A 25,799-nucleotide genomic window follows, 5' to 3' on the forward strand; every position below is an offset into this window, starting at 1 on the left:
TATTGATTGCTTATATTTTTACTGTTTTAAATTTTAAGCCCTACCCATAAATGTCAACTGGTTGGTATGTACACATTACAGTATATATTAATTATTCCGATTATCACGTATATTCTTCCAATTTTCACATATCATTTAATTTTTTAATTGGTAAGGTAATAAAGGATAAATTTGTGCTTAATATATCTTTACTTTTATAGCCTGCAGATAATATTCCTCCTATTTTCGCTAATTTCCTAGAATCACTGTTTAATAGAATTCAAATTCAATTCACAAACGTGATCACAATGACAGTGCTTACTACACATCGTATAGTGAACAGTACTTTACTATGGTGAGTCCATCGTAACATGATTTGATTGTACAGTGAACCAATTGTAAAGCGGGAGGGATCCATAGTATTTTTAACTATTTATGTGAAACTTCAGATAATTGGGGCAGCCGCTTAATTGGGCCAAAATGCACTAGTCCCGATGTGTCCCAAATAATCGGAATTGATTATATTTGTAAATATTTTAGTCCTGCTCTTTCAGATGCAACAATATTCCTCATGCATTATGGAACCTGAAGCAAAAGGTCTTTTCCTAAGTGACCTAAGTAAATGCAGGTAAATAATTACACAGTGATATTTATTCGACCTTGAGAATGCCGTGTGGTGGGGTAGCCAACAGGAGAAGAGGGATGTGGGTCAAGCAATTATGTCACTGCAAATGCACAGGTAAATAATTACGCAGGTCATTTCCTGATTAGATATCGATCAGTGCATTTTGACAGGTGTTTTTTACGTAGAAAAGATTTGAATTACTTCATCATACCTCTACATTTTATGTAAAAAAGCGAGCATGGGGGTTGGCAAACAAAGCCCCCTAGTATGCCATTAAAAAAATATTGCACAAAGAGAATGCCAAGGTTGAAGAATAATGAACTAGCCGATAGGAAAAATGGAATGGAATGTGGAAAATAGTGATGAAAAGTACTGATGCCTACGAGCTGATCTGTAATTGTACCAGAAATACAAAGAAGAGGAAAAAGGAATCAGATCAGACCCATTGTCTAACTGATGGGAGAGTCTTAGATAACCTGGCTGAATTGAACAGATATTTTGGATTTATATTTCCAGATGAAAGCTCATTCACAGTGAGGAGAAACGGCAAATGAAGCTTGAAAGCATGACATTAACAATAATTAAAACTTCAGATCATTAGAAAAACTTCCGAGCCTACATTCACGCATGAGGAGTTATTCAGGGAGGGGAATGCCAGAGGTGAATTAAACTCTGGCAGTGAGCTAGATGATTTTGTAATAACTGAGAAGAAAGTGGAGGAGAAATTGTTGAAGATAAACATAAAAAAGGCAGCCGGGGTGGATGGGATCTATCCAGTTATGTTAAAGAAGGCAGCAAAGGAAGTAAGCAAACCCTTAGCCATAATTATGAGAGCTTCTTTGGACTCAGGGGAGGTACCCATGGACTGGAGATGTGCAAATGTGACCCCAATTCATAAAGGAGGATCAAAGAGCGACACAAAGACCTGTTAGTTTAACTTCTGTTCCAGGGGAATTAATGGAGGCACTGGTTAAAGATGCATTACAGGATCATCTAGACAAGCCTTCAGTTATAGCTCGGACACAGCATGGGTTTGTTAAGGGGAAGTCTTGTCTGACCAATTTGATTGGATACTATGATGTGGTCACAAAGGAACTGGATGCAGGGAATAACTTTGATATCATATATTTGGATCTTAGAAAGGCTTTTGATACTGTTGCGCATGGAAGACTGCTGAACAAATTGGTGCAGTGTGGCACTGGAGGCAAATTGCTGCTATGGATAAAGGGATGGTTGAGTGGGAGAAGACAGAGTGGTAATCAATGGACACTGCTCATTGTGGACTAATGTTATTACTGGAGTACCTCAGGGTTCAGCGTTGGGTCCATTGTTGTTTTCTGTATTTATGAATGATATTGATGATGGTATATCAAGCTTAATGTCCAAGTTTGCAGACGATAGGAAGGTTGGAAGGGTTGTTAAGGACACTAATGGCAGTATGTTGTCATTAGTGTCCTTAACAACCCTGTTAAGGATACTAATGGCATGTTTAAGAAAAGTTGAGCAGATGGGCTGAGAGGTGGCAAATGAAATTTAACATTGACAAATGTAAAGTGCTACATATGGGAAGCAGTAACCCCAGAGCAACGTATCAACTCTGTAGTACTACACCGACAGTGGTAGAGAACAAAAAGGACCTGGGGGTAATTGTGCAGGCAGATATAAAGTTTTCTGAGCAGTTCAGACAGTCTGCAAGAGTAGCTCATGGTGTCTTGTCAATGATATACAGGAATTTTTCTAGAAGGGATAAGGAGGTGATTACCCCTTGTATAAGGCAATGGTCAGGCCACACCTTGAGTATTATATACAGGTCTGGAGGCCTCATTTTAAGAAGGATGTAGAGCTGTTGGAATGAGTACAGAGAAGGGCAACAAGATTAGTGAATGGAACAAAGGGTTGCTTTTACAAAGAAAGGCTTAAGTTTTGCAAATTACAGTGTCTGGAGATTAGGCACAAAAATAAAGCCTTGAATGGTTTGAGCATGCTCAATGCTGATGGGATTCTTCCTCTTGCTCAGAATAATCACCTGAGAGGGCATAAATTCAAATTGAGGAAAGACAGATGCAGGATAGATGTGTGGAAGTTTGCCTTTAGCCAGCAGGTAGTTGGTTGGTGGAACAGACGTCCATCCCTTGTTGTGGAAGTTGATAGCCTAAATAAATTTAAGGCTGAGCTGGACAGGTATTTGGAACGAACGGAGGGGTGAAATGGGAGCGTTTTTTTTTTGGCTGATGCTGCATAAGCTTGCTTTCTTGCATCATATTCCTCTACTAATGCTAATGACAGGTAAAACTCCTGGAGTTGATGGAATATATCTGGTAATTTTGAGGGAGGTGACAGTAGAGTGCATGGAACTATTATGGTTAATTATGAGGGTATCACTAGTCTCAGGAGAAATGGCCATGTATTGCCAATATACAAAGGCAGTTCAAAGAGCAAAGTGTTCAACTACAGACCAGTCAAAATTCTGGAAGCAATGATCAAGAGTGCAGTACAGGAACATTTAGATAGAAATGGAATCCTAAAGAAAACAGCATCATTCTTAACTAACCTAGCTGGCATTCTAACAGAAGTCACTCAATGTCTGGAAATAAGAAATAATTAAATTTCAACATTTTTTACTTAAATTTCAGCAAAGCCTTTGCTCCACATGAGAGCTTACCATATAACAGGGGTGGCTAACCTATGGCGCTTTGGAAAATTACAAGTGGCGCATTTCATCATAAAATTTCTCAAGTACCCAAAGCCCATATTGCCGATTCTTTGGTTCTATTTCCTTTCATTTCAGGTCCTTCCGCATATGGTTTAAGACACTCACCACCTTCTTTCCACTTACACGCACATAAACGTCAATTTATGTCAATTCCCTCAATTTAGCAAAAGAAATTAATTAAATAGTCTCCAAAAAAATGCATTTCTGAATTTTGACCGTAAGTGATCTATGGCTATGAAAATATATCGAGCACCTAGTCGTCCATTCTTTTGTACAGCCGTTGCCTCCGGTGCCCGACTCTATGCACAAGTGGGAAAAATAAATGCAATACGTGACTTTTTCAGGGGAGTGAGAATATACAAATAGGTCCTTTGTCGGAAGTCTTTCAAGTTAAAAGGAAACAATGAAATGATAAATTTGAGGAATTTTCATCAATTGCATTTTGCCAACTCAAGAAATAGTAGGGAGAGCTCCCTACTATTTCTTATCATACAGATGTGAACAAGCATTTTCATCCATGACATTGATCAAAAGCAAAACGAGGTCGCGAATGACTGATTCAAATTTGAATTCTCTGCTGCTCTCAGTAACAAATTTAACACCAAACATTGAAAGACTGGCGAAATCCAAACAGGCTCAAAAGTCTCATTAATGGTAAGTAATGTTTATGTGCTATAATAGAAATTGCTTTACATACAATAATTAAATCATTTAAAAATGTTGATTATGTTCATAAACATACTTTTATTAAAAAGGTTAAGGATATGCCTGGACTCCTTCTAGCGAGCAGAGAGAACAGACTCCTCCAAGTTCCAACCTGATCTCACTCTCGGTGCTCCATCTCGCTCAGAGCTCTCTCTTTCTCATCACATCCAACAACTGTGGTACAGAGCTATCTTCACCAAACGAGACTCTCCAGCAGCTGTAGCACCATCAGTGGATTCCAAGACAGCGGTCGCCCTCTTGTCCAAGGGATCATTTCTCACTATTGTAGATTGGTGCTCCAATAAACATGTGTCTTTTGAACTGGCGTACATTATTTAATTTAGTTGCATGTTTGAGTTATTCTTTTTCCTCCCCTAAGCAAAGCAGATCCTACCCCTATCCCTATTTTCCAACCCCAACCATGAACATAAGAAGGTAGAAAAGGTGCTTGAGTTGTATGGCGCATCTGAACTCGTATGTGAAAAAATTGGCGCATGGTATGTAAAAGGTTGGTCACCACTGCCATATAAGCTAGAATTCTTAATCTGAGTTACTGTAGGGTAGGATGCAGAAGGTTGTGATTGCTCTTCAGTTTGGGTTAACCATAAGTGGGCTTTATGAAGGGCATAATGTCAAAATTTGAAGATATTATCTAGGTTGATAGAGTTAATGATCGATGACAAAGCAGTGCTTGGTTAGAAAAGTTGCACTGTTTTAATGTAGCAAAATACAAGGTGGAACAGCAACTCTAACTTATACATTTGACGGGGATATGGTCAGACAAAGTTCTCTGAGAAGTGTGGACTGGTACCAAGGTAGGCTTAGTGTCCTATTGATTATTTATGGAATATTTGCTTGTAGAGATAGGGAGGACACAATCCAAACATATAAGGCAATCGTAAGACTGCACTTGGAATACTGTGGGCACCACATTCAAAAATAAAAAAAACAAGCTTCTTGAAAGGGTCCAAAGGCAGTCACAGTGCACCTGGTGTGATTGGCAAAAATCCATGAGGAAAAACTGAATATGTGAGTGAGAGCTTGGTAACTATACACCTTAGAAGAGACCTAATTGAGGTATACAAGGCTCTAAGAGGAGAAAATAAAATGAATGGGGTGAAATTTGCAGTTATAATAGTGGCTAAGATTAACAGTTTGGGGAGATTCAAAGGTCAACTGGATAGGTACCTAATGAGGGAATGAAAAAAGTAATTTTTTTTTCTATTTTACTAGTGCAACAAAAGCCTTAGGCTTCCTTATACTTTATGGTATGGCTAATAATACTAATACAACTTATCCTAAAGATGCTCAACTGCATTCAGATCGATACGCTGCACTGCCCACTACAATATTCTGATGTTATTCTCTTTAAACCACACATTCAAAATCCATCCTGCTCTGTTATTGTATTTTTGGCACAAGTATATTGTGCCTATAAGTGATGTGGAAGTTACCCATGGTGACAGTCAGAAATGGTCATATAATTTTATATGTTTAAGAATGCAGAAAAACTATGAGATTAGCATTGTCACCTATGATATGATAGAGATTCAAAGATTTTTTAAGATTTGAAAGAGAACTGAATGAGAGTTGCTGGGCATAAGGAGTGATCCCAGCAAGTGAGGAATGACCATTCAATGAAGATATGATTGTAGTCTGCAGCAAGGATAATGATTTGTTATCTCAAGTATTATATAATATATTCCATCAGGACCAGCAGCACTGTTCTTTGAGCTATATGTGGCCTCTTTAAGTTTGAGCATAGTAAGTGGCTGATTATATGGTAAAGATGTGGTTTTGAAGTTCAGATGAGATTTTTCGGCTCAGGTTTTAATCTTCTGAAATGACGGGTAATATGCTGTCGAGGCAGACAGCATATTAGTATTAGTAACAGCCATATGGTGCAAGGAAGCCTAAGGCTTATGCTACACCAGCCAAAAAAAAAAAGAAAAAAAAAAGAAAAAAAAAAGGAAAAAAAAAAAAAAAAAGAGTAAAATAATAATAATAAAATTAAATAAATAATAACAGAAAAGGAAATAGACAACCTATGCATTTCCCTCCTCCAGTAGGTAACTATCCAGCTGACCTTTGAATTTACCCAAACTGTCAGCATCAACCACCCGTGTAGGTAACTTAATCCATCCAAAGAAAGATACTCACTGGCTAAAATAAAACTTCCTGCAATCCAGTCTAAACATCTCTCCCTGTAACTTGAATTTATGGCCTCTAGTTCTAGAATCATTTATAACTGTGAAAAGTTATAAATGATTATAATATAAATGATTTTAATTATAAAGTTATAATTAAAATGAAAAGTTTTGTCCTCATTCATTTTACTTTTGCCTCTCAGTGATTCAAACACCTCAATCAAGTCTCCTCTAAGGTGCCTAGTTTCCAAGCTGTGCAACCCACATATTTGAAGTCTTTCCTCATATGAATGCCCTTTTGCCGAGCTCACGAGGCGAGTTACCTGTCTTGGACCCTTTCAAGAAGCTGTCTCTTTTTTTAGGTACTCTCTCTCTATACTTGAACACAATATTCCAAGCGTGGTATAACAATAGCCTTATATAATGGGATCACAACATTCTTATTTCTACTGGCAAATGTTCAATAGATCATCGAAAGGATACCATCGGCTTTCCTTGCAACCTGTCTACAATGCTAGGAGAACTTCATGTCTGACAGTATCATAACACCTAAGTCCCTTTCCTTCACGACTGGCTTTAGTTCAACCCCACCAAGTGTACAAGTTATTTTGGGGTTACTGTTCCCCAGGTGTAAGGCCTTGCACTTTGCTGGATTAAATCATAGCTGCCACTTTTCTGACCATCCCTGAAGTTCACTAGGTTACTCTGAAGAAGCTCTGCTTGGTGGTGATCATTAACTACTCTACCAATCTTTACATCATCTGCAAATTTAGACATCTGTCATTCAAGAAAAATCAAAAACAAGAGTAATCGCAATATTGATCCTTGCAGAGCCCCACTTCTTATATTAACCAAATCTGAGGAATAACCATTTATCACAGCCCTCTGCTTCCTGCCCTGCAGCTATCCTGCTATCCATCCAACGACAGTGGCGGACTAAAGAAAAATCAGCACCTAGGCAAGATTCTCATTTCGGAACCCACCTAGGGTTTCCACCTTTCAGAAATTGCAATGGAGGACACAGTTGAATGGGTTAAAAAAAGGTCGTCTATTACTAAATATAAAAATACATTTGAACTCTATTATTGAAGTTGCCAACTTAAATCAAATAGTTCAATACCAACATTTAGCTGATTTATAGAACTTCTAGAACATACCAACAGAGGCATTGATTAAGTAACTAAATCTACCTAATCGATGTGCGATTAGCACTATCTGGTGAATCATCGTATATACCGCACCTGGCACAGTATACACGATGATTCACAAGATAGCACTGCGTGAAAAGATGCTTTGATTGATCGGCACAAAACAAGCAGAACACAAATTTATAATAATGAAAAAATGTATAATAAAACCATTTTAAGGGCACTAGGCAGTTGCCTAGGCTAAAGCCCGCCCCATCTAAGGATTTTCCCTGTGATTCGAACCTGTTCCAGCTTATAAAGTAATCACTCATGTGAGACTGAGTCAAATGCTTTGCTGAAATCTAAATAAACAATGTCAAAATTATTTCCTAAATTGAAGTTTCAGATAATCACAGATCTGAAACAATCGTACAAGTGATGTTCCATGCACCACATGCTGAACAATAACAAAGACACTAATTGGTTGAGAACAATGGTATGTGTGATGTTCCGTGCACCATGCACGGAAAATTTCCATCTGAAAATCTGAAAATTTCCACCCATGTATCATTCCAGCTATATCGGAAAGCCATCAGTAGCTGCAAATATCATCGGTCCTTAAAATTTTAGTTAGTTAGTTATTTTTGGTTTTTAGGAGCATTAGCAACTAAGGCCATATTGCTCCGGGATATGTGGTGGTCATTCTCTGACCTTTCCACATCCTCCGTATTTGGTGGTGACGGGCTCGAACCCCGGTCTAATCAAGAAGCATGTGCTATGCACTGCTGCTCCTTCCCACCTGGCTACGGAGGCGCCTGGTCCTTAAAATAAAAGATCGTATGGATGGTATATCGGTTTCTGAGAATACTGGATGTCGATGTCATCGTAAGTCGAGGCCCTACTGTATGTATGAGTTGCGTGAGGAAATGCTAATTTTTTTCACTGGTGAAATCAGAATTTTGTGATTATTTAAGTGGTGAAATTTGGTGCTGCAAATTAGCTTTTCTAGCAGATTTATTCGTACAGCTAAATAAATTAAATACAGTATCAGTATGTAAGGCTCAGAGGAAAATTTATCCACTTCTACTGGCAAGTTGTTCGCTTTGAAAGAAAAGTTGAGTACAGGTAGTTCCCGACTTTAAGAGTTAATTCATTCCTAGCGTGCACTCGTAAAGCAGGAATTTATTACCTATAGACAATGTTAAAAATAGGGGTTACATTCTCAACAATGATTGATTTATCCAAAGAAAGGAAAACGTAGCCTGTAAAGTCAAGCAAATTATTTATGACTTACAAATGTTGAAGAATGTTTATTCTTCATCATCGACTAAATGCACACTCGTTGATCACTCATTATTGGCTCAGCACTCGGTTTGTTGCACAAGGGGTCATCTTCTTCAGAAATGCTTCGAGGCGTTTGTTTCCAAGATAATCTTCCCTTTTCTTTATAAATTTCGATAGAATGCATAAACATTTTTTAATGGAACGCACAAATTGCAACTAACACAATTTGCATGGAGTAACAAGTTTACAAAGCTTTAAAAAAAAAAAATGAAGAGAAGATTCTGAAAATTTATTTATGTTTTTATACAATTGAAGATTTCAGTAAAGGGAAAACATTTCACCATAATAACGGTAAAAAAGCACAATTCCAGTTATTGGTATTTTCGCAAATGCAATAACATGGAGTTTACTATCCGTTTATAACTGCTTGCAGTAACAGAAAAGCCCAATAAACCTTAAAGTGCAAATTGTTTTTATTGTTTTATGGTCATGACCTCCAGAGATGTACTTTGGAAAAATATCACAAAGCCATTCAAAAATTGGTTCTTATAACAGAACATATGATAGTGATGAAAGTGTAGTGCATTTTAAAGATTTGAATTGGTAACTAATACAATTTACACTATAAAAACTACCTTTTAGAGAGTTATATAGTGAAAATTTCAACTTCCAAGGTCATGGAATGAATTACCAAAAAAAATGTGTTATTGGGTTCACGATGGTTCTCTGGAACGGATTAATATCGTAAAGCAGGGAACACTGTATTGTATAGCTATGTGCGTGGTTTGAAATGCACTATTTATGAATGTTTAACATTAGTTTTTTGTAATTAATGTTCATATTTTCGATTTTGTTGATACTTGAAAAAAAAAAAAAAAAAAAACTTGTAAAGCGGGAACTGCCTGTTTATGGAAAAATACGGAAATTAAAAAAATTTAGAAGTGTTTCCCTTAACTGCCAAAACGAATTATACTAAAATAATTAATGTAATATATTAGTGAAACAGCTGTTAAAGGCAAAAATTGAACATTACTTCCCATCCCTTGATACCAAAAAATATTTGTGGGTAAGAGACCCATTTGCAACAAGAAATGTTCTAACATTAGAACTTAATTTGCAAGAGGAAGAAGAATTGGCCAAGATCCATAGTGACCAGTTGTTAGAAATTCACTTTAATAACACTAATATTAGCAACTTTTGGATCAAATTTCAAAATGAATTTCCACAAATTTCGGAAAAGGCAATTAGAATTTTATTTCCATTTTCCGCTTCCTACTTGTGTGAAATAGGGTTTTCCACTTTAAATGAAATTCAACAAAAAAAAAAAAAAAAAAAAAAGTTGGTAGAAGAGGAGCTGAGAGTAAACCTATCCACAACAAATCATCGTATTAAAGAACTGTGTGCCTCCCATCAAACCCAACCGTCTCACTGATTAAAATGTTTTAATTGTATATTTTTGTTTTTATATAATTATGTTAATTTTCTTTTAAATTTCATGTAATTCATGTATATTCAAAAAAGAGACATTAAAAGCATTTAAAACAAATAATAAGTGTATTATTAAATATACCCATCATAAATAACTTCCAGTTTGTGAATATATGTACAGGGTAGCCATAATTAAAGTATTCCTATTCAGAGCTCTCTGTAGCTCTAAGTAATAAGCAGAATGCCACTAAAATCAGTAAGTAAACTACTCAAGGCATGGGAAGCAGGAACCAGTGAAAAAAAAGATTAGTTCCAAAATCTGCTGATAGGGGATAATATGGCGCTGTACAAGAGGAAAGACATGACAAAATACCAACAAATAACTAAGAAGACAAACCTTAATGAAATTACAAATTTTTATTTGTGCTCTTTGCAAAAAAAACAGAAAGAAACTGAACTAAACTGCCAGAGGAAATGGTTCCACAGCTCCAAACTCACTCAGTTTACTTCCAATGGTTGATGATGGTCGAGTTGGTTTTCGATGTCATTACAATTGTTCTGGACCAGAAATTGCATTCAATGCACAGTGCGCTCGACTGCAGAATGCAACAACCCTGGAGTAATGTTCCACACATGCTATGTTGTCCTTTAAGACAGCTAGGCCGACCGGGCTAGCCGGGTGGGTAAAGTGCCTGCCTGGCAACCCAAGGGTTGTGGGTTTGAATCCCGCCTCAGACTTGGATCAGAGTACAAAACTGCAAAAAACCTTGGGAGGTGCAATATGGTCACAGAAACCGATACACCAACAACTAACAAAAAAAAATACAGCCAAGTCAGAGACACTTCCTCAATAGACATTGGCCTTGAGGTCACCCCACAGCCAAAAATCGCACGGTGTTAGGTCAGGCAAACGTGGTGGCCATGCAATGGGAAACAAACAACTAATGACTCTTTCTGCAGTAAAGTGATGCTAGAGAAGCTGCTGTACTGGTCATGTGATATGAGGAGGGGCCCCATCTTGGATTAAAATTGTCTCAACCAGGCATCCTCTTTGCTGCAGTTGAGGAATAATGAACTGCTCAGCATGTGATATCTTTGTGCTATAACGGAACAGGTGGCTGCTCCTGCTGGGTGCAATTACTCAAAAAGGTATGGCACAATGATGAAATTTGAAGTCACACCACACCAGACGGCAATTTTCAGTGAGTGCAATGGGATTTGCTGAATAGCATGCAGTGCTTCTGAAGCCCATATTCGGCAGTTTTGAGCATTGACAGTACCATCGAGATAAAAATGGGCCTCATCTCCCCAAAGAATGTCCCATGGCTAGGCATTGTCCAGTCCCATTCTGGCCAAAAATGTTTGAGCAAATGCTATTTGTTTTTTTCAGGATCATCTCTTTGCAGCTGCTGCTGGCGACTGATCTTGTATGGATAATAGTGGATTAGTTTCCAAAGAATTTTCCACACAGTGGAATATGGGACATCCAACTGCCTCGCTACTCCCGGTGAACTGCTACTAGTTCCAGCAGCTGTATCCATGGGTTGGTCAACAATAGACGTTGCAACTTCCTCTGCTACCTGAGATGAAACAGGCTTCCTTCCTCTTCCAGGCTTAACAACAGCCAGTTTCCTCAAATTTGTTAATCATCCTAACTGCTGCAGCTGATAAAGGACCTTGACATAAGTTCTTATATCTAAATTCATGCAGAGTGGCTGCTGTATTGCATCCGTTAACGTACAACTTTGCAATTAAAGCACGATCAGGCAAAGTGAGATGCATTGTTAACACTAAACTTACAGAATATGCTTGCAATGTTCGCGTTATAGCACTCCGCTGCTGGGAAAATTAAATTCCCTCATATTTATGCAAATTTTCTGCTCTCTTAGTCTGTTTTTTTGCAAAGAGCACAAATAAAAATTTGCAATTTCATTAAGGTTTGTCTTAGTTATTTATTTCTTTGTACTTTTTCATGTCCTTCCTCTTGTTATCCCATATCAGCAGATTTTGGAACTAATTTTTTTTTTTTCACATGATCCTTCTCCCCATGCCTTGAATGGTTTACTAATTTTGGTGGCATTCCGCTTATTACTTATAGCTACAAAGAGCTCTGAATATGGATACTTTAATTATGGCCACCCTGTATATGTAGATCTATTATAGACAAAAAAGGTAAAAATCAGTATATCTCTGTATGTGGTAGGGGAGTTGAGCTATCAGGTGTAATAATCATGGAAGAATAGGGAGAACCTGTAAGTAAAAAATCAATTTACCAGAAATAAAAATAAAATGCAATTAATAAGGGCATAATTATTGTAAGAACCTAAAGCTGTGGGTCCTAGGACTAACTACTTCTTCAAAAGGTTGGCAGTGAAAATCGTAGGAGCTACAACAATAGGCCAGATCTCTGTTTCGATGTACACGTATATATCACAGCTGACCTGTCAGAGACCAGAAGGAAGGATAAAATAATAAATAAACTAGAAAATAAAAATAATAATGATAAATAAAATCCTGTGGAAAGAGAAGAATGAAATGTAAACTCAAAAAAAAATCTAAGAGATGGGGCAAAAACAAGAAAACTTACTGTCTGTATGGACCAGAAGATGTTGAAAGTCAATGGTGATTGAAGGAGAGAGCTGAGTATTCACGTGCGGTGTATGTATGTGTCAGTTGAAGTAGCCCCGTGTGGGGGGGGGGAAGATGTGAAATCGTAAACCAGAACTGTACCCGTGTGACGGGGAAGTGAGCAATTAAACAGATGAGGCAAAAAAAGCCAGCAAAGGGAGAAACAAAAACTAACAAAGTAGTGCAGAAAAGACACTAAACTTTGTAATAGAAGAAACAAGTAGCAATAGTAGAGAAATAGCATCTCGATATTGCTTTCGGCCAGCTTAATTGGTCACGAGAAATAAAATGTAGTAAAAAGAACAGCAGAAAGTAATTGAAATGGAGGCGTATGAAGTAGTGCTCGGACATTCCAGGGTTGCAAGCCTGTACCACAGATGGTCCCTGGACGGATGACTGGACAATTGCCTTGTTTTTAAGTCAATAGTGGCAATGTTAAAGAAATCGAAATAATCATATTATGTTTCTTGTCTTGTCATCGTTTTTGTGTATTTTTAATCTCAATTTTTTTCTTATTTATATTTTTTTGATTTCTTTAACATTGCCACTATTGACTTAAACACGAGGCAATTGTCCAGTCATCCGTCCAGGGACCATCTGTGGTACGGGCTTGCAACCCCGGACTGCCCGAGCACTACTTTATTCACCTCCATTTCAACTTTCTGCTGATCTTTTTACATTTTATTTCTCATGAAATAAAATGTAGTAAAATTAGGCTGGCCGAAAGCAATATCGAGATGCTATTTCTCTACTATCGCTACTTCTTTTTTCTATTACAAAGTAGTGTCTTTTCCACACTACTTTGTTAGTTTTTGTTTCTCCCTCTGCTGGCTTTTTGCCTCATCTGTTTAATTGCTCACTTCTCCGTCACATGGGTACAGTACCAGTTTACAATTTCACACCTCCCCCCCCCCCCAATACGGGGCTACTTCAACTGACACATACATACACTGCACATGAACACTCAGCTCTCTCCTTCAATCACTATTGACTTTCAACATCTTCCGGTCCATACAGATAGCAAGTTTTCTTGTTTTTGCCCCATCTCTTAGATTTTTTTATTTTTTTTTATTTTGAGTTTACATTTCATTCTTCTCTTTCCACAGGATTTTATTTATCATTATTATTTTTATTTTATAGTTTATTTATTATTTTATTCTTCCTTCTGGTCTCTGTCAGGTCAGTTGTGATGTATACGTGTACATCATAACAGAAACAGAGACCTGGCCTATTGTTGTGGCTCCTACGATTTTCACTGCCAACCCTTTTGAAGAAGTAGTTAGTCCTAGGACCCACAGCTTTAGGTTCTTATAATAATTATGCTCTTGTTAATTGCATTTTATTTTTATTTCAGGTAAATTGATTTTTTACTTACAGTTTCTCCCTATTCTTCCATGGTTATTACACCTGATAGCTCAACTCCCCTACCATATACACAAATATACAAATTTTTACCTTTTTCTCTATTATTCATAATGGTTGCCAGTCCTTTCTGCGTTTACCACAGAACCTGGATCCATAACCCTGTCTTATATATACATTTCATAAATTTCGCATAAACTCATAGCTCATTCCTGTTTCATAAGACTTTCGTAATTTCATTGCATATTTATCTTTTTTATATAGATGTATTATATATTTATTTATAATATTTATATTTATATATATTATATATGAGTATGTGCAGCAAAATTTTAGCATTTTGAAGTGTGCCACAACTTTCTACACTCTTAGAACCACCTTTATGTATTGGTGATACATTGGCACTTTTCCAATCCAATGGAATCTCTCCTGAGTCCTGTGATGCTCTCATAATTAGCCTCAATGGTTCAATGCTTTCACTTGCCACCTTCCTTAAAATTTATAGGGTATATGCTATCAACCACAGGAGCCTTACTTGCCTGTAGGCTCGTAAGTTTTTCCTTTAAATAATCATTTGAAATTTCAATATCATTAACTGAGGATTTTTCAACTACACTCTCATAATTTCTCATTGACAAAGGGTTTTTCTTCTGGAAATATTGATGCAAAGTAACTGTTGAGTTCATCTGTGCCGTCTCCATCATCATATGATCCATCATTTTAGACGAAAATACTCACCATCTCTAAAGAGCGACTGTCCATTTCAGTTAAAAATTGGAGGATAATGGAGGAAATTTGCCATTTACTTGCTCTATTTTTCTCCATATTATTCTTATGTGAGTATTTTTATAATTAATTTATAAAACTTCCCTCTAAATCCATGTTTTCTGATTGAAGTTCAAAAAGAGGGGTAAAGGTAAAGGTTTTATTGCATTATTAACTAAAACTATGCCCAAAGGAAGGATTGCACTGCTCTTTCCTCCAGCTGTTGTCTATAAACCTCATGTAGACAAAAAACCAAAAATGTAGGGTTAGAAGCCTAAACAGAAGACTTTTGATATATTCATGGTCAGTTGGCTAAGTGGTATAAATGAAGGTAAGGTTTCTATATTAGTTCTAGTTCCATGGTGCATCACACTAAACACGTGGGAATGTGAAGTGCAAGAGGTTCCATATTGGTGAAAGACTAGCTGGTAGTCTCGTATTAAATATTTAAAGTGACATATCGTTCCGGTACCATTCTATCACTAAGCTTCATATTGAAATACCCTGTAACTGAAATTTAGTTAGAGTGATAGCAAAGTCAATTAACGGGTTGTGATTATATGACTGCACATGTTGCATAAGCTCGGTGCTACTTTGATTGGTCTTAAAACTATTGTGATAGTAATACGCTCTCATGTTCGCCATTTTAGATGACCCATATTTCGTAGTAGTGCTACCTAAGTAATAGGCTTTACAATCTGATTGACATTTAACGACCCATATTTTGTAGTAGTGCTACCTAAGTAACAGGTTTTACAACCTGATTGACATTTAACAAGATATATTATATTGTTGATATCTTGTTATTGGTACTTGTAAGTCTTCTTGTATTACTGAAGGAGGATCTCAGTTTATTATAGGAAGAAAAGACTAATATGATGTCGGTCCCTGCAAAAATTTTACGAAGTTGTCTTGCAAACTGGCTATGGTATGGGAGAACAATTTTGGTGTCTTGTTTGTTTGTTATTTGGTTTTTAGGAGCATTAGCAACTAAGGCCATATTGCTCCGGGGATATGCAGTGGTCATTCTCTGACCTTTCTGCATCCTCCGTATTTGGTGGTCACGGGCTCGAATCCCAGTCTAATCAAGAAGCGTGTGCTATGCACTGCTGCTCCTGCCCACCTGGCTACAGAGGTGCCCTGGTGTCTTGTGCATAATCTTTACTAATATTATTACTACAAGGATTGTTGATGCTATTTTTTACTGCTAATATAATGTCTTGAATCAACTGTTTAGAGTACTTCCTAGCTGTGAACATTTTTATTAAGTAATGTAGTTCTGTTGTTAAATCTTGCTGTGACTGACTGTATTTTGCAGTATTGTATATCTGATTGTGTGCAATACAGATTTTTTTTTTGTGCTATATGGATGGTGCGAATAAAAATGTAATAATTTTCCTGTGTGTGTGTGTTTTTTTCCTATACATCTTTCTTCTGAGTTTGTTATCGTTTTTATATTTAATTAAATTAAAAAGAAAATTAATACTGTTTCTTCTTCCAATTCTAAGCTGTATTTTGGTCTATTATGTATAGGGTTAAACTTGGTTAACAGGTTATCGATAACTGTTTTATTGCTGATTAATATGTCGTCTGCATATCATAGAAACAGTTTGATCTCGGAGAGCAACAGCCAAAGTAATTGATTTTCAACACTTAGCAAATATTTCAGAAAGAGGGGCAGAAAGGCCCAACACCATTGGGAGTCCACAAATCTGTTCATAAATTTTATCTTCAAATCAGAAGTGTCTTGCTCTAATTGAAATAGATGTCAATTCCAAAATTGACATCTATTGATACTGAGGATATTGCGATTTTTAAGTGTAGTATCTATTGTTAGCAGATCCCATAATTTCTGCAACGTATAGCTATGTTCACATTGGGATAAAGAGAGACATCACATGACGCCAGTATATCACTATCTGTTATGAAAACGTTGATATGTTCAAACACCAAATTAGTATTGTACACCCTGAATTCTGAGAATTCCATCAACAGGCAGATTATCTTGATGAGGAACGATGATAGGTCATAACGGGTAACCTGTTTTATGTAACTTAACGATACTGAATATGTATGGTAAGATATTGCTCCTAATGCCAATATGTTGTAAAGTGTGTAAACTTATCTCTTTATTTGTTCTAAGTTTCTTAAGAATAATGCTAGTTCTTTAATCTTGAAACTGTGTATGTATTATCTATCTTATATGCCATTATCCAATAGAACCTGTAGAATTTTCTCTGTGTATACACTCTTATCTCCTTTATCAGCTTTCTGAATGACGACGGCACCTCTGTAGCCAGATGGGAAGGAGCAGCAGTGCGTAGCACACGCTTCTTGATTAGACCGGGGTTCGAGCCCGTACCACCAAATACAGAAGATGCGGAAAGGTCAGGGAATGACCACCGCTTATTCAAGGAGCAATATGACCTTAGTTGCTGCTCCTAAAAAAAACCAAATAACTGAATGACGATATCATTCCTTCAAATAATTTGTAGATGCTTTAATTGTTGTTCACTAATGTTGGGCCGTGTTCTAATACACGAATTAATGATAGTGTTCATGTAGTAGTAGTGGCATGTGATGCAAGAAAGCAAATATATGAGCTTATGCAGCATCAGCCAAAAAAAAAAAAAAAAAACACACCATTCCCTCCAAATGCCTGTCCAGTTCCTCCTTAAATTTATTCAAGCTATCAACTTCCACAACGACAGATGGAAGTTTGTTCCAGCAATTAACCACCCGCTGGTTAAAGGCAAATTTCCGCACATCTATTCTACATCTGTCTTTTCTTAATTTGAATTTATGCCCACTTAGGTTCGTAATTTGAACAAGTGGAAGGATCCCATCAGAATTCAGCGTGCTCAATCCATTCAAGGCCTTATATACCTCAATCAGATCACCGCGCAGGTGCCTAGTCTCCAGCCACTGGCAGAACTTAAGCCCCTCTTGGTAAGAGGATTCCTTCATTCCCCTCACCAATCTTGTTGCCCTTCTCTGTACCCGCTCAAGTAAATCTACATCCTTCCTAAAATGAGGTCTCCAGACCTGTACACAGTACTCAAGGCGTGGCCTGACCATTGCCTTATACAGAGGGATAATCACCTCCTTTTCCCTGCTAGCAAAATTCCTATATATCATTGACAAAACCCCATGACCTGCCCTGGCAGCCTGTCTGCATTGCTCAGAGAACTTCATATCTGACTGCACAATTACTCCCAGGTCTTTTTCATTTTCTACCACCTTAAGTGTAGTACCACAAAGTTGGTACGTTTCTCTGGGGTTATTTCTACCCATACGCAGTACTTTGCATTTGTCAAGGTTAAACTTCAGTTGCCACTTCTTAGCCCATCTGCCCAAAATATCTAGATCCTGTTGCAGTAGCAGACTGCCATTACTGTCATTAACAACCCTGCCAACCTTTGTATCATCTGCAAACTGTATTAAACAATTTTTAATTGTTTAATACATGTCATGTATTAAACAATTTTTCTCAGGGTAGGTCTCTAATTTAACCTGTAATTCATTTATACTCTCTCTGATGGGATATCGATTATCATTAACAGCAAAGCAAAGTTGAAGCCGTACTCAAGCCTGGATAGCTCTGCAGAAGTGAATGATTTCAGCAAAAGGTAGGTTTATGACTGAGGCTGAACAGGGGTTGTGTGATCTGTGTTCAAGTGCTTTCCACTTCTTAATGTGTCTTCCCATTACCGTCTGCTGAATGGCATCGATGCGTATGTTGTTCAAGTCTGTGAATTTAGATGATATCATTCAGAAAGCTGATAAAGGAGAGACAACTGTAATTTTAGATAAGAGTGCATACACGGAGAAAATTTGACAGGTTATATCGGATAACGACACATATAAAATAGATAATACTACACAGTTTCAAGATTAAAGAACCAGTTAGACAATATTTTTAGGAAACTTAGAACAAATAGAAAGATAAGTTTACACACATTACAACATATTGGCATTAGGAGCAATACCTTACCATACATATTCAGTATTGTTAAGTTACATAAAACAGGTTACCTGTTACAACCTATCAGATATCAGTATAAGAAATCAGCTTTAACCAATCTATCACTGTTCCTTGTCAAGATAATCTCTCCATTGATGAAATTCTCCAAATTCAGGGTATATAATACCAATCAGGTGTTTGAACATATCAATGTTGTCATAACAGATAGTGATATACTCGCATCATATGATGTAGTCTCTCTTTATACCAATGTAAAATAGACTATATGTTGCAGAAATTAGAGGATCTGCTAATCCACTAATAAATACTACACTTAAAAATCACACTACCCTTAATAACACAGAAGTATTTTGGAATTGACATCTTTTTTAATTAGAGAAAGACACTTCCGATTTGAAGATAAAATTTAACAACAGATTTATGGCCTCCCAATGGAGTTGGGCATTTCAGTCCCTCTTTCTGAAATCTATTTAACAAGTGTTGAAAATTAATTACTTCAGCCACTTCCTTCCGAGATCAAACTATTTTTATGGCATGCAGATGACATATTAATCAGCAATAAAAAGTTCTTGAGAACCTGCTAACTTACCCTATACATAATAGACTAAAATACACCTTGGAAGTGGAGGAAGACAATGGTATTAATTTTCTTAATTTAATTATATATAAAAATGACAACAGATCCAGAAGAAAGATATACAGGAAAAAAAAAACACACATTGGAAAATTCTTACATTTTTATTCCCACCATCCATATAGTACAAAAAAAATCTGTATTGCACAATCAGATATACAATGCCATAAAACACAGTCAGTCACAGCAAGATTTAACAACAGAATGTTCACGTCCTAGCTGTGCCATTTTTGTTAACAAAAACGTTCACAGCTAGGAAGTATCCTAAACAATTGATTCAAAATACTATATTAGCAGGTTATCAAAGAAAGTGTTATAAGTCCGAATCATTACTAACCTACGCTACTTGTACAATGCGCTACCTGAGCAACAGCTCATCCGTGCACACTATATTAGCAGTAAAAAATAGCATCAACAATCCTCATAGTAATAATATTAGTAAAGATTAAATACAAGACACCAAAACTGTTCTTTCATACCACAGCCAGTTTGCAAGACAACTTCGTAACATTTTCGCAGGGACCAACATCACATAAGTCTTTTCTTCCTTAATAAACTGGGAGCCTCCTTTGGTAATTATAAAGATACTTACAAGTACCAAATACAAGATATCAACAATATAATATATCTCATTAAATGTTAACTAGGTTGTAAAGCCTGTTACATCGGTAGCACCACTATGGGTCATTTAAAATGGTGAACAAGTGGTACTACCATCACAATAGTTTTAAGACCAATCAAGGGGGCACCAAGCTTACACAACATGTGCAGTCATATAATCACAACCCATTAATTGACTCTGCTATCACCCTAATTAAATTCCAATTATAGGATATTTCAATATGAACCTTTAGCGACAGAATGGTACCAGAACAATACATCACTTGAAATATTAAACAGATGAGACTACCAGCTGGTCTTTCACCAATATGGAACCCTGAGGAAAGAGTGGTGCTCTCCTCCTTCCTCTGGGCATAGTTTTAGTTAATAATGCAGTAAAACCTTGAGCCCTTCTTTTGAACTTCAATAAGAAAACACTGATTAAGAGGTAAGTGCTGAACAAATTAAGCCTTTGCTATAAATTATGAGTAAATAGACAGCACTTAAGTTTTAACTCTAAAATATTTTAAATGTCAGTATTTTTATTAAATGAAGTCACAAATCAGATTCAAGAGTCTTTTAGCTTTCTTCCTGATGTGGCAGGCCTTGGCTCTTTTTATTACTTATAATTTACAAGATTATTGATGGTAGGATTCTATGCTCAGTTTTTTCCTTTTTTAGCACACTTACATGGATCATTATGAGTCTACAGACATTTCACTGTGATTGTGGGATGGCAATAGATGCATCTGCTAGAATTTGTTTGGTAATATGGTCAGCAACTGTCAACTGGATGAGATTTGGTCTGATTATGGAATGCGTGAGAAGTGGTTGAGTCATTATCAGGTTGATACAAATCCATGGGATTTGGATTTGCAGTCTTAATCGTAGAACATTATAGTCCACGTTTTGCTCCTTTTGGCCCTGAGGGTTTGCTTTACTACCCAGGTTTCCGGCCGCACTAAGGGAGGGGGGAAGAGCAGTGCCACAAGGTGACCAAGCAGCTGAGTTAGTTAGCATTGTTAGAAATAGAAACAGAAAGGTGGATTTCCTTTCTGGGCTTTTGCCTACTTCCTGTAGTGCAAAAGCGCTACTCTAATTTATAAATAAATAAAATGGTAGTTGAAACAAAATATAATCTGTTCACTTAAAGGCTCTTTGGAGATAATATTTTGAGGGACGGACAGAAATTGCTTGGCCAGGGAACACTTGGCACCTGGAGCATCCTGCTCTGTGACAAGAGTATTAATGCATTGGAGGGTGCAAGGGCTGCTTCCATAAAATTGCCGTAGGTGTATGGCACACAGACTTGTCTAGAATATCAATGTATGATGTGGCATTTGTAGTTGCATGAATGATGCATCGTTTATGTGACTAGTTGCTCAACAGAACCAATTTCCACTTATCCACAGTGCAATGTGACACATCAACTGATGTGTGCATTTGTTTTGTTATTAAAGTCTTCTGAATATTCATGGCTTGCAACTCTGTGTGTCATGTGAACATCTATAGATTTACCTGTGGCTAATCACAGATGCCACTTTAGATTCTTTAGGGCCTGTGGTGAGATGAGGTAACCAACCAAAAGGTTACCACATCCCACTACAGACCCTAAAGGTGCATTGGGTCCTATAAGACAGAATTTTATACTTACCTTATCAGTCGTGGCCTCAGTGTCACCTCTGAACTTCTGATTCTTCGGCTTGTCAATTTTTGATCTCTGTTTATGTATGCTGTTACCAGGCAACAGCATGCTTAAACATATTCCTCACATGACACCCAACTACCACTATCCCTCAACCTGTTCCTGCCATGTGTTCACCATTCAGCATACATTATGGCATTTGAAAAGAATATTTCATATTCTTATGGCTTCCATATACAAATGATGCGCATTATTTTAACAGAATATATTTTAAAGCATTCTGGAAGGGAAAAAAACAGTGTATGACATAATATACATGATACTTGAATGATTCAGATATCATGTATGATATCTGATCATTCTGTTTGTTTCAATTTTAAAATAACTAAACAGAATGCCACAACAAATTTATTGCACTGAAAATACCTGAATACTTTCCATTTAATTGATATAGTGAATTTAAAACTGAACAATAGTCTACCATAATATTTTATGATTATTAACACTTTTTTTCTCCATGTTTTTCATAACAGAAACTAAAATACAGAAGAACCTGTGCATGTGAAGAAATACTGGAACAAGAATACAATGACAATCTTACAGTCACAATTCATGTTTAAAATTTAATTGCAATTTGTACATTTATAGTTATCTACTTGTCATATTCATCTGGAATCTCCACAGAGTCGTTCAACTTTTTTACTTTTACAAGTATCACATTTGCACAAAGGTTCCACTGCAGTTTGGATTCTGAATGTTTCACTATCGTTTACATGACATATTAGCTTTTGTCTAGATAGTTCCAACTACTTTGAACGTGCCTTGAGTAGTATCACAAGACATTTTCTTGGGTATGTAGTGCACGTCATATAATCTCCTCTACAAATTCATGTGAATGAATTCATATGAAAACTAGAATTTAAAAACAGATTTAAATGATTTCTTTTACAGCTAACAATGTTCCTAAAGAAAATAACAAACATTCTTAAATTCTAAAACAGTTACACAGAGGACTGAATTTTTATAACTACCTAAACAATCTAAATGGATTTTTTCTCTCTATAGTATTGTAATTTTTTTTTTTCAACGAAGCAAAACTAAGAAAGGAACAAGCATATATATCCTAAACAAAAAATTTTCTGAATTATTTTTCAATATTACCTTTAGCTCTGCCTATTAAAATAAAAATATCTGTATACGTGTACACACACGCTATCCTTAGTCCCCACCCACCTCTGTACTATCACAGTCATGATCCTTCATGTATAAATTAGGTACATCAGCAGCCTTCCAGCATACATGATAGAATGGTATAAAGATATTCCTTCATGGAACTTCAACATCATTTCCAGATGGAATAAAATAACAAGCAACCCCTGTCCCCCATACATGATGTCAAGGGACTTAATTGGTGTACATATAAAGGCTGAGCCAAAAGGGGACTCAACTTGTCTCAAAATCTCATAAACATCATATCTAAATACACATTTACAGACAAGTATATATATATAGTAGTATATTTATTATTCATTCATGCACATATATATATATATATATATACACACACACACACACACACAATATATATATACACACACACACACACACACACACACATATATATATATATATATATATAATATATATAAAACAACACTGGAATGAGATGGCTAGAAGGGGCAACAAAATAGTAGTAAATATTTTGTTTCTCTATACAAATTCTGAATTTATTGCCCCTGCAGTACCTTCTTTGAAACTGTTTATCGTCCACAATGGTATGGACTCTTTCAGCACCAGATTTAACCTCCATGACAAAAATCAGGAGGAGGCGGAGGTATATAACCATAGTTGGCCTTGGCACAAAAGCCCATTAAGTGTGGAGATGGGCTTCCCTGAGTAAAGAGATTGTATAAATAATTATGTTCTGATGGCAGAAAGGAACATCAATACCTCTGGAATGTAATTTAAAACATCTCCACCCCCTCCCCTAACAGATGGATAAAAAACACAGTGACATAGTATGAGCATGTTCTGAATATACTGCACCTGTCACTCAGTCAGTACTAGATGGGGAACATTCTACCAGATGTATAAAGATATACTATTCACCTTTACTGGCAGGTAACAATATCATTTATGATAATAGTACTTAATAATAATAATAATAATAATAATAATAATAATAATACTGTGTTCCCTAACACTTAACAAAAAAAAAAAAAAAAAACACACACACACACACAAGATGACTAGGTTTTGGACAATGATGGCAACTTCGTCAATCTGATGGAACAAGTTGCAGAACTATACAAGCACACCAATAGTACAAAATACATAGATAATTATACACATACACAATTTTCTTGTCAGCAGATGTGAAAATTACATGAATATTCCAAATTAGCATATCTACCATGCCTGATCTTGCAAAAGGACTTTCAAATAAGTTCCATCTGCATCCATGGTTACATCTATTACAGGCTGGGGTATATCTTCTATTTCAATAGGAAACCACTGACAACCAAGATTACAGCTGATTTCTTCCAAAAGGTGTGAACGAGTATCTTCAGTAGCAGCATCAAGATACAATGGCACTTCTTCATCAAAATGGGACACAGCAATACAACATGACGGGATCCTAAGTTCTTTCAGATGCTTTCCCCGCAACCTAGCAATGGCAATTAGATTTGCACTAAGAATGTCATAACCTGTTGAAAGAAAAATAGAAAATTATATAAATTTAAAACTTGCTCCAGTTTTACACTTTTAAAAGTTAGTCCTTTTTTCTAAATTTAAACCATATGTTATTATTATTATGTCACAATAAAGTAACTGTGTGATAAGGTTCTATTCATACATTAGACTGATGTTGAGTACTAAGAGCAACCGTCGGGGTATATCTTCTATTTCAATAGGAATCCATTGACAACCTGATCACAGCTAATTTCTTCCAAAAGATGTGGATTAGTATCTTTAGTTTCAGTATCAAGATACAATTGGTAGAAGGTGACCAATCTGAGTGAACAGCCTGGGTTAACTGGTTAGAAAGAATGATCCCTCAAGGTTTTTTTTTTTTTATTCTGCTTGAAAAGTGCCAATATTTCGTCATTTCTTAATGGATTGCAATACTTATTGCATGCCACTTTTTAAGTTTTGATTAAAAATAAATAAAAATTTAATTACATTGCTTCTTACAGAGTTTAAAAAGGTTTAAGTTTAAAATTTTTATGGCGCATTATCAGCAGTGCCTTACAGAGTAGTGGCAATTTTGAGAGAATATCAAGTTGTGCTTTCACCTTTACTATGTGCAAACAATAATAAATCTTTTAAACACAAAGAGCAAGACAGCTGAACTAGTGGGAGAGAGAAAAACAAGTAACCTGACACTAAGACAATTTTTTGGGCAAAGAGCCTTAAACTACAGTAGATTCATTAACAGATAGTTAGTGCAATTGCATCTTTTTAGTATGCAATGAACTACCAAAGTAGGTAAATTGGCATAGTTTTTATTATATCTCATACTGTGAAAACCTTCACAAACTGCACAAAAACAATGCCAATTTACCTATTTTGGTAGTTCACTACATACTAAAAAGATGCAACTGCACTAATTCAGAGGTTCCCAAACTTTCTTGGTTCACGGCACCCTTAGTGTCCCAGTAATTTTTTCACGGCACCCATGGGCCAAAAGAAATACCTAATACAGTGGTTTCAACCTTTTAATAATCCAATTCTCTCCATGTATATATATATATATTTTTTTTTTTAAAAATGTCATATGATTATTATTATAATAATATAATTATAAACAAAATTACAATTTATAATACAAATTACTGTATATATACTTATATAATAATTTTATTCTTTATATGGGGGTACAAATAAACATCAATTATAGATTGCTACAAAATTAAAAAGAAATGGTACAATGGATGCCGTACATCTTTTTATAATGAAATAAATATATAAATTTAAAAAAAAACAAAAGTTTAAGTAACTTAAACCCTAGTGGCACCCCGGTTGAAAACCACTGCACTAACTTTTCCATTAGTGAATCAACTCTTAGTTTGAGGCTCTTGCCCACAAAATTATCTTAGTCTACACTGTTGCACACCATCTGGCATCTCTCATATTGTAGAATTATACTTCATAACTGGGTTGTCACTTAT

At 36.1% G+C, this 25,799-nt stretch overlaps 1 protein-coding gene across 1 annotated transcript in view; it reads right to left on the reverse strand.

The window, feature by feature from the left end:
- Window positions 1-25,799, reverse strand: part of LOC150086921 (F-box only protein 33) — a 145,326-nt gene that overhangs the window by 22,114 nt on the left and 97,413 nt on the right. Inside the window, exon 3 of the mRNA XM_090371680.1 lies at window positions 24,041-24,335. Within this exon, the coding sequence (XP_090227806.1) occupies window positions 24,041-24,335 (295 nt within the window). The remainder of the gene's footprint in view (window positions 1-24,040; window positions 24,336-25,799) is intronic.

The sequence above is a fragment of the Mastigoproctus giganteus genome, chromosome 4 (assembly GCF_048544385.1).
Source record: "Mastigoproctus giganteus isolate SK-2022 chromosome 4, ASM4854438v1, whole genome shotgun sequence".
NCBI classification, from domain to species: Eukaryota; Metazoa; Arthropoda; class Arachnida; order Uropygi; family Thelyphonidae; genus Mastigoproctus; species Mastigoproctus giganteus.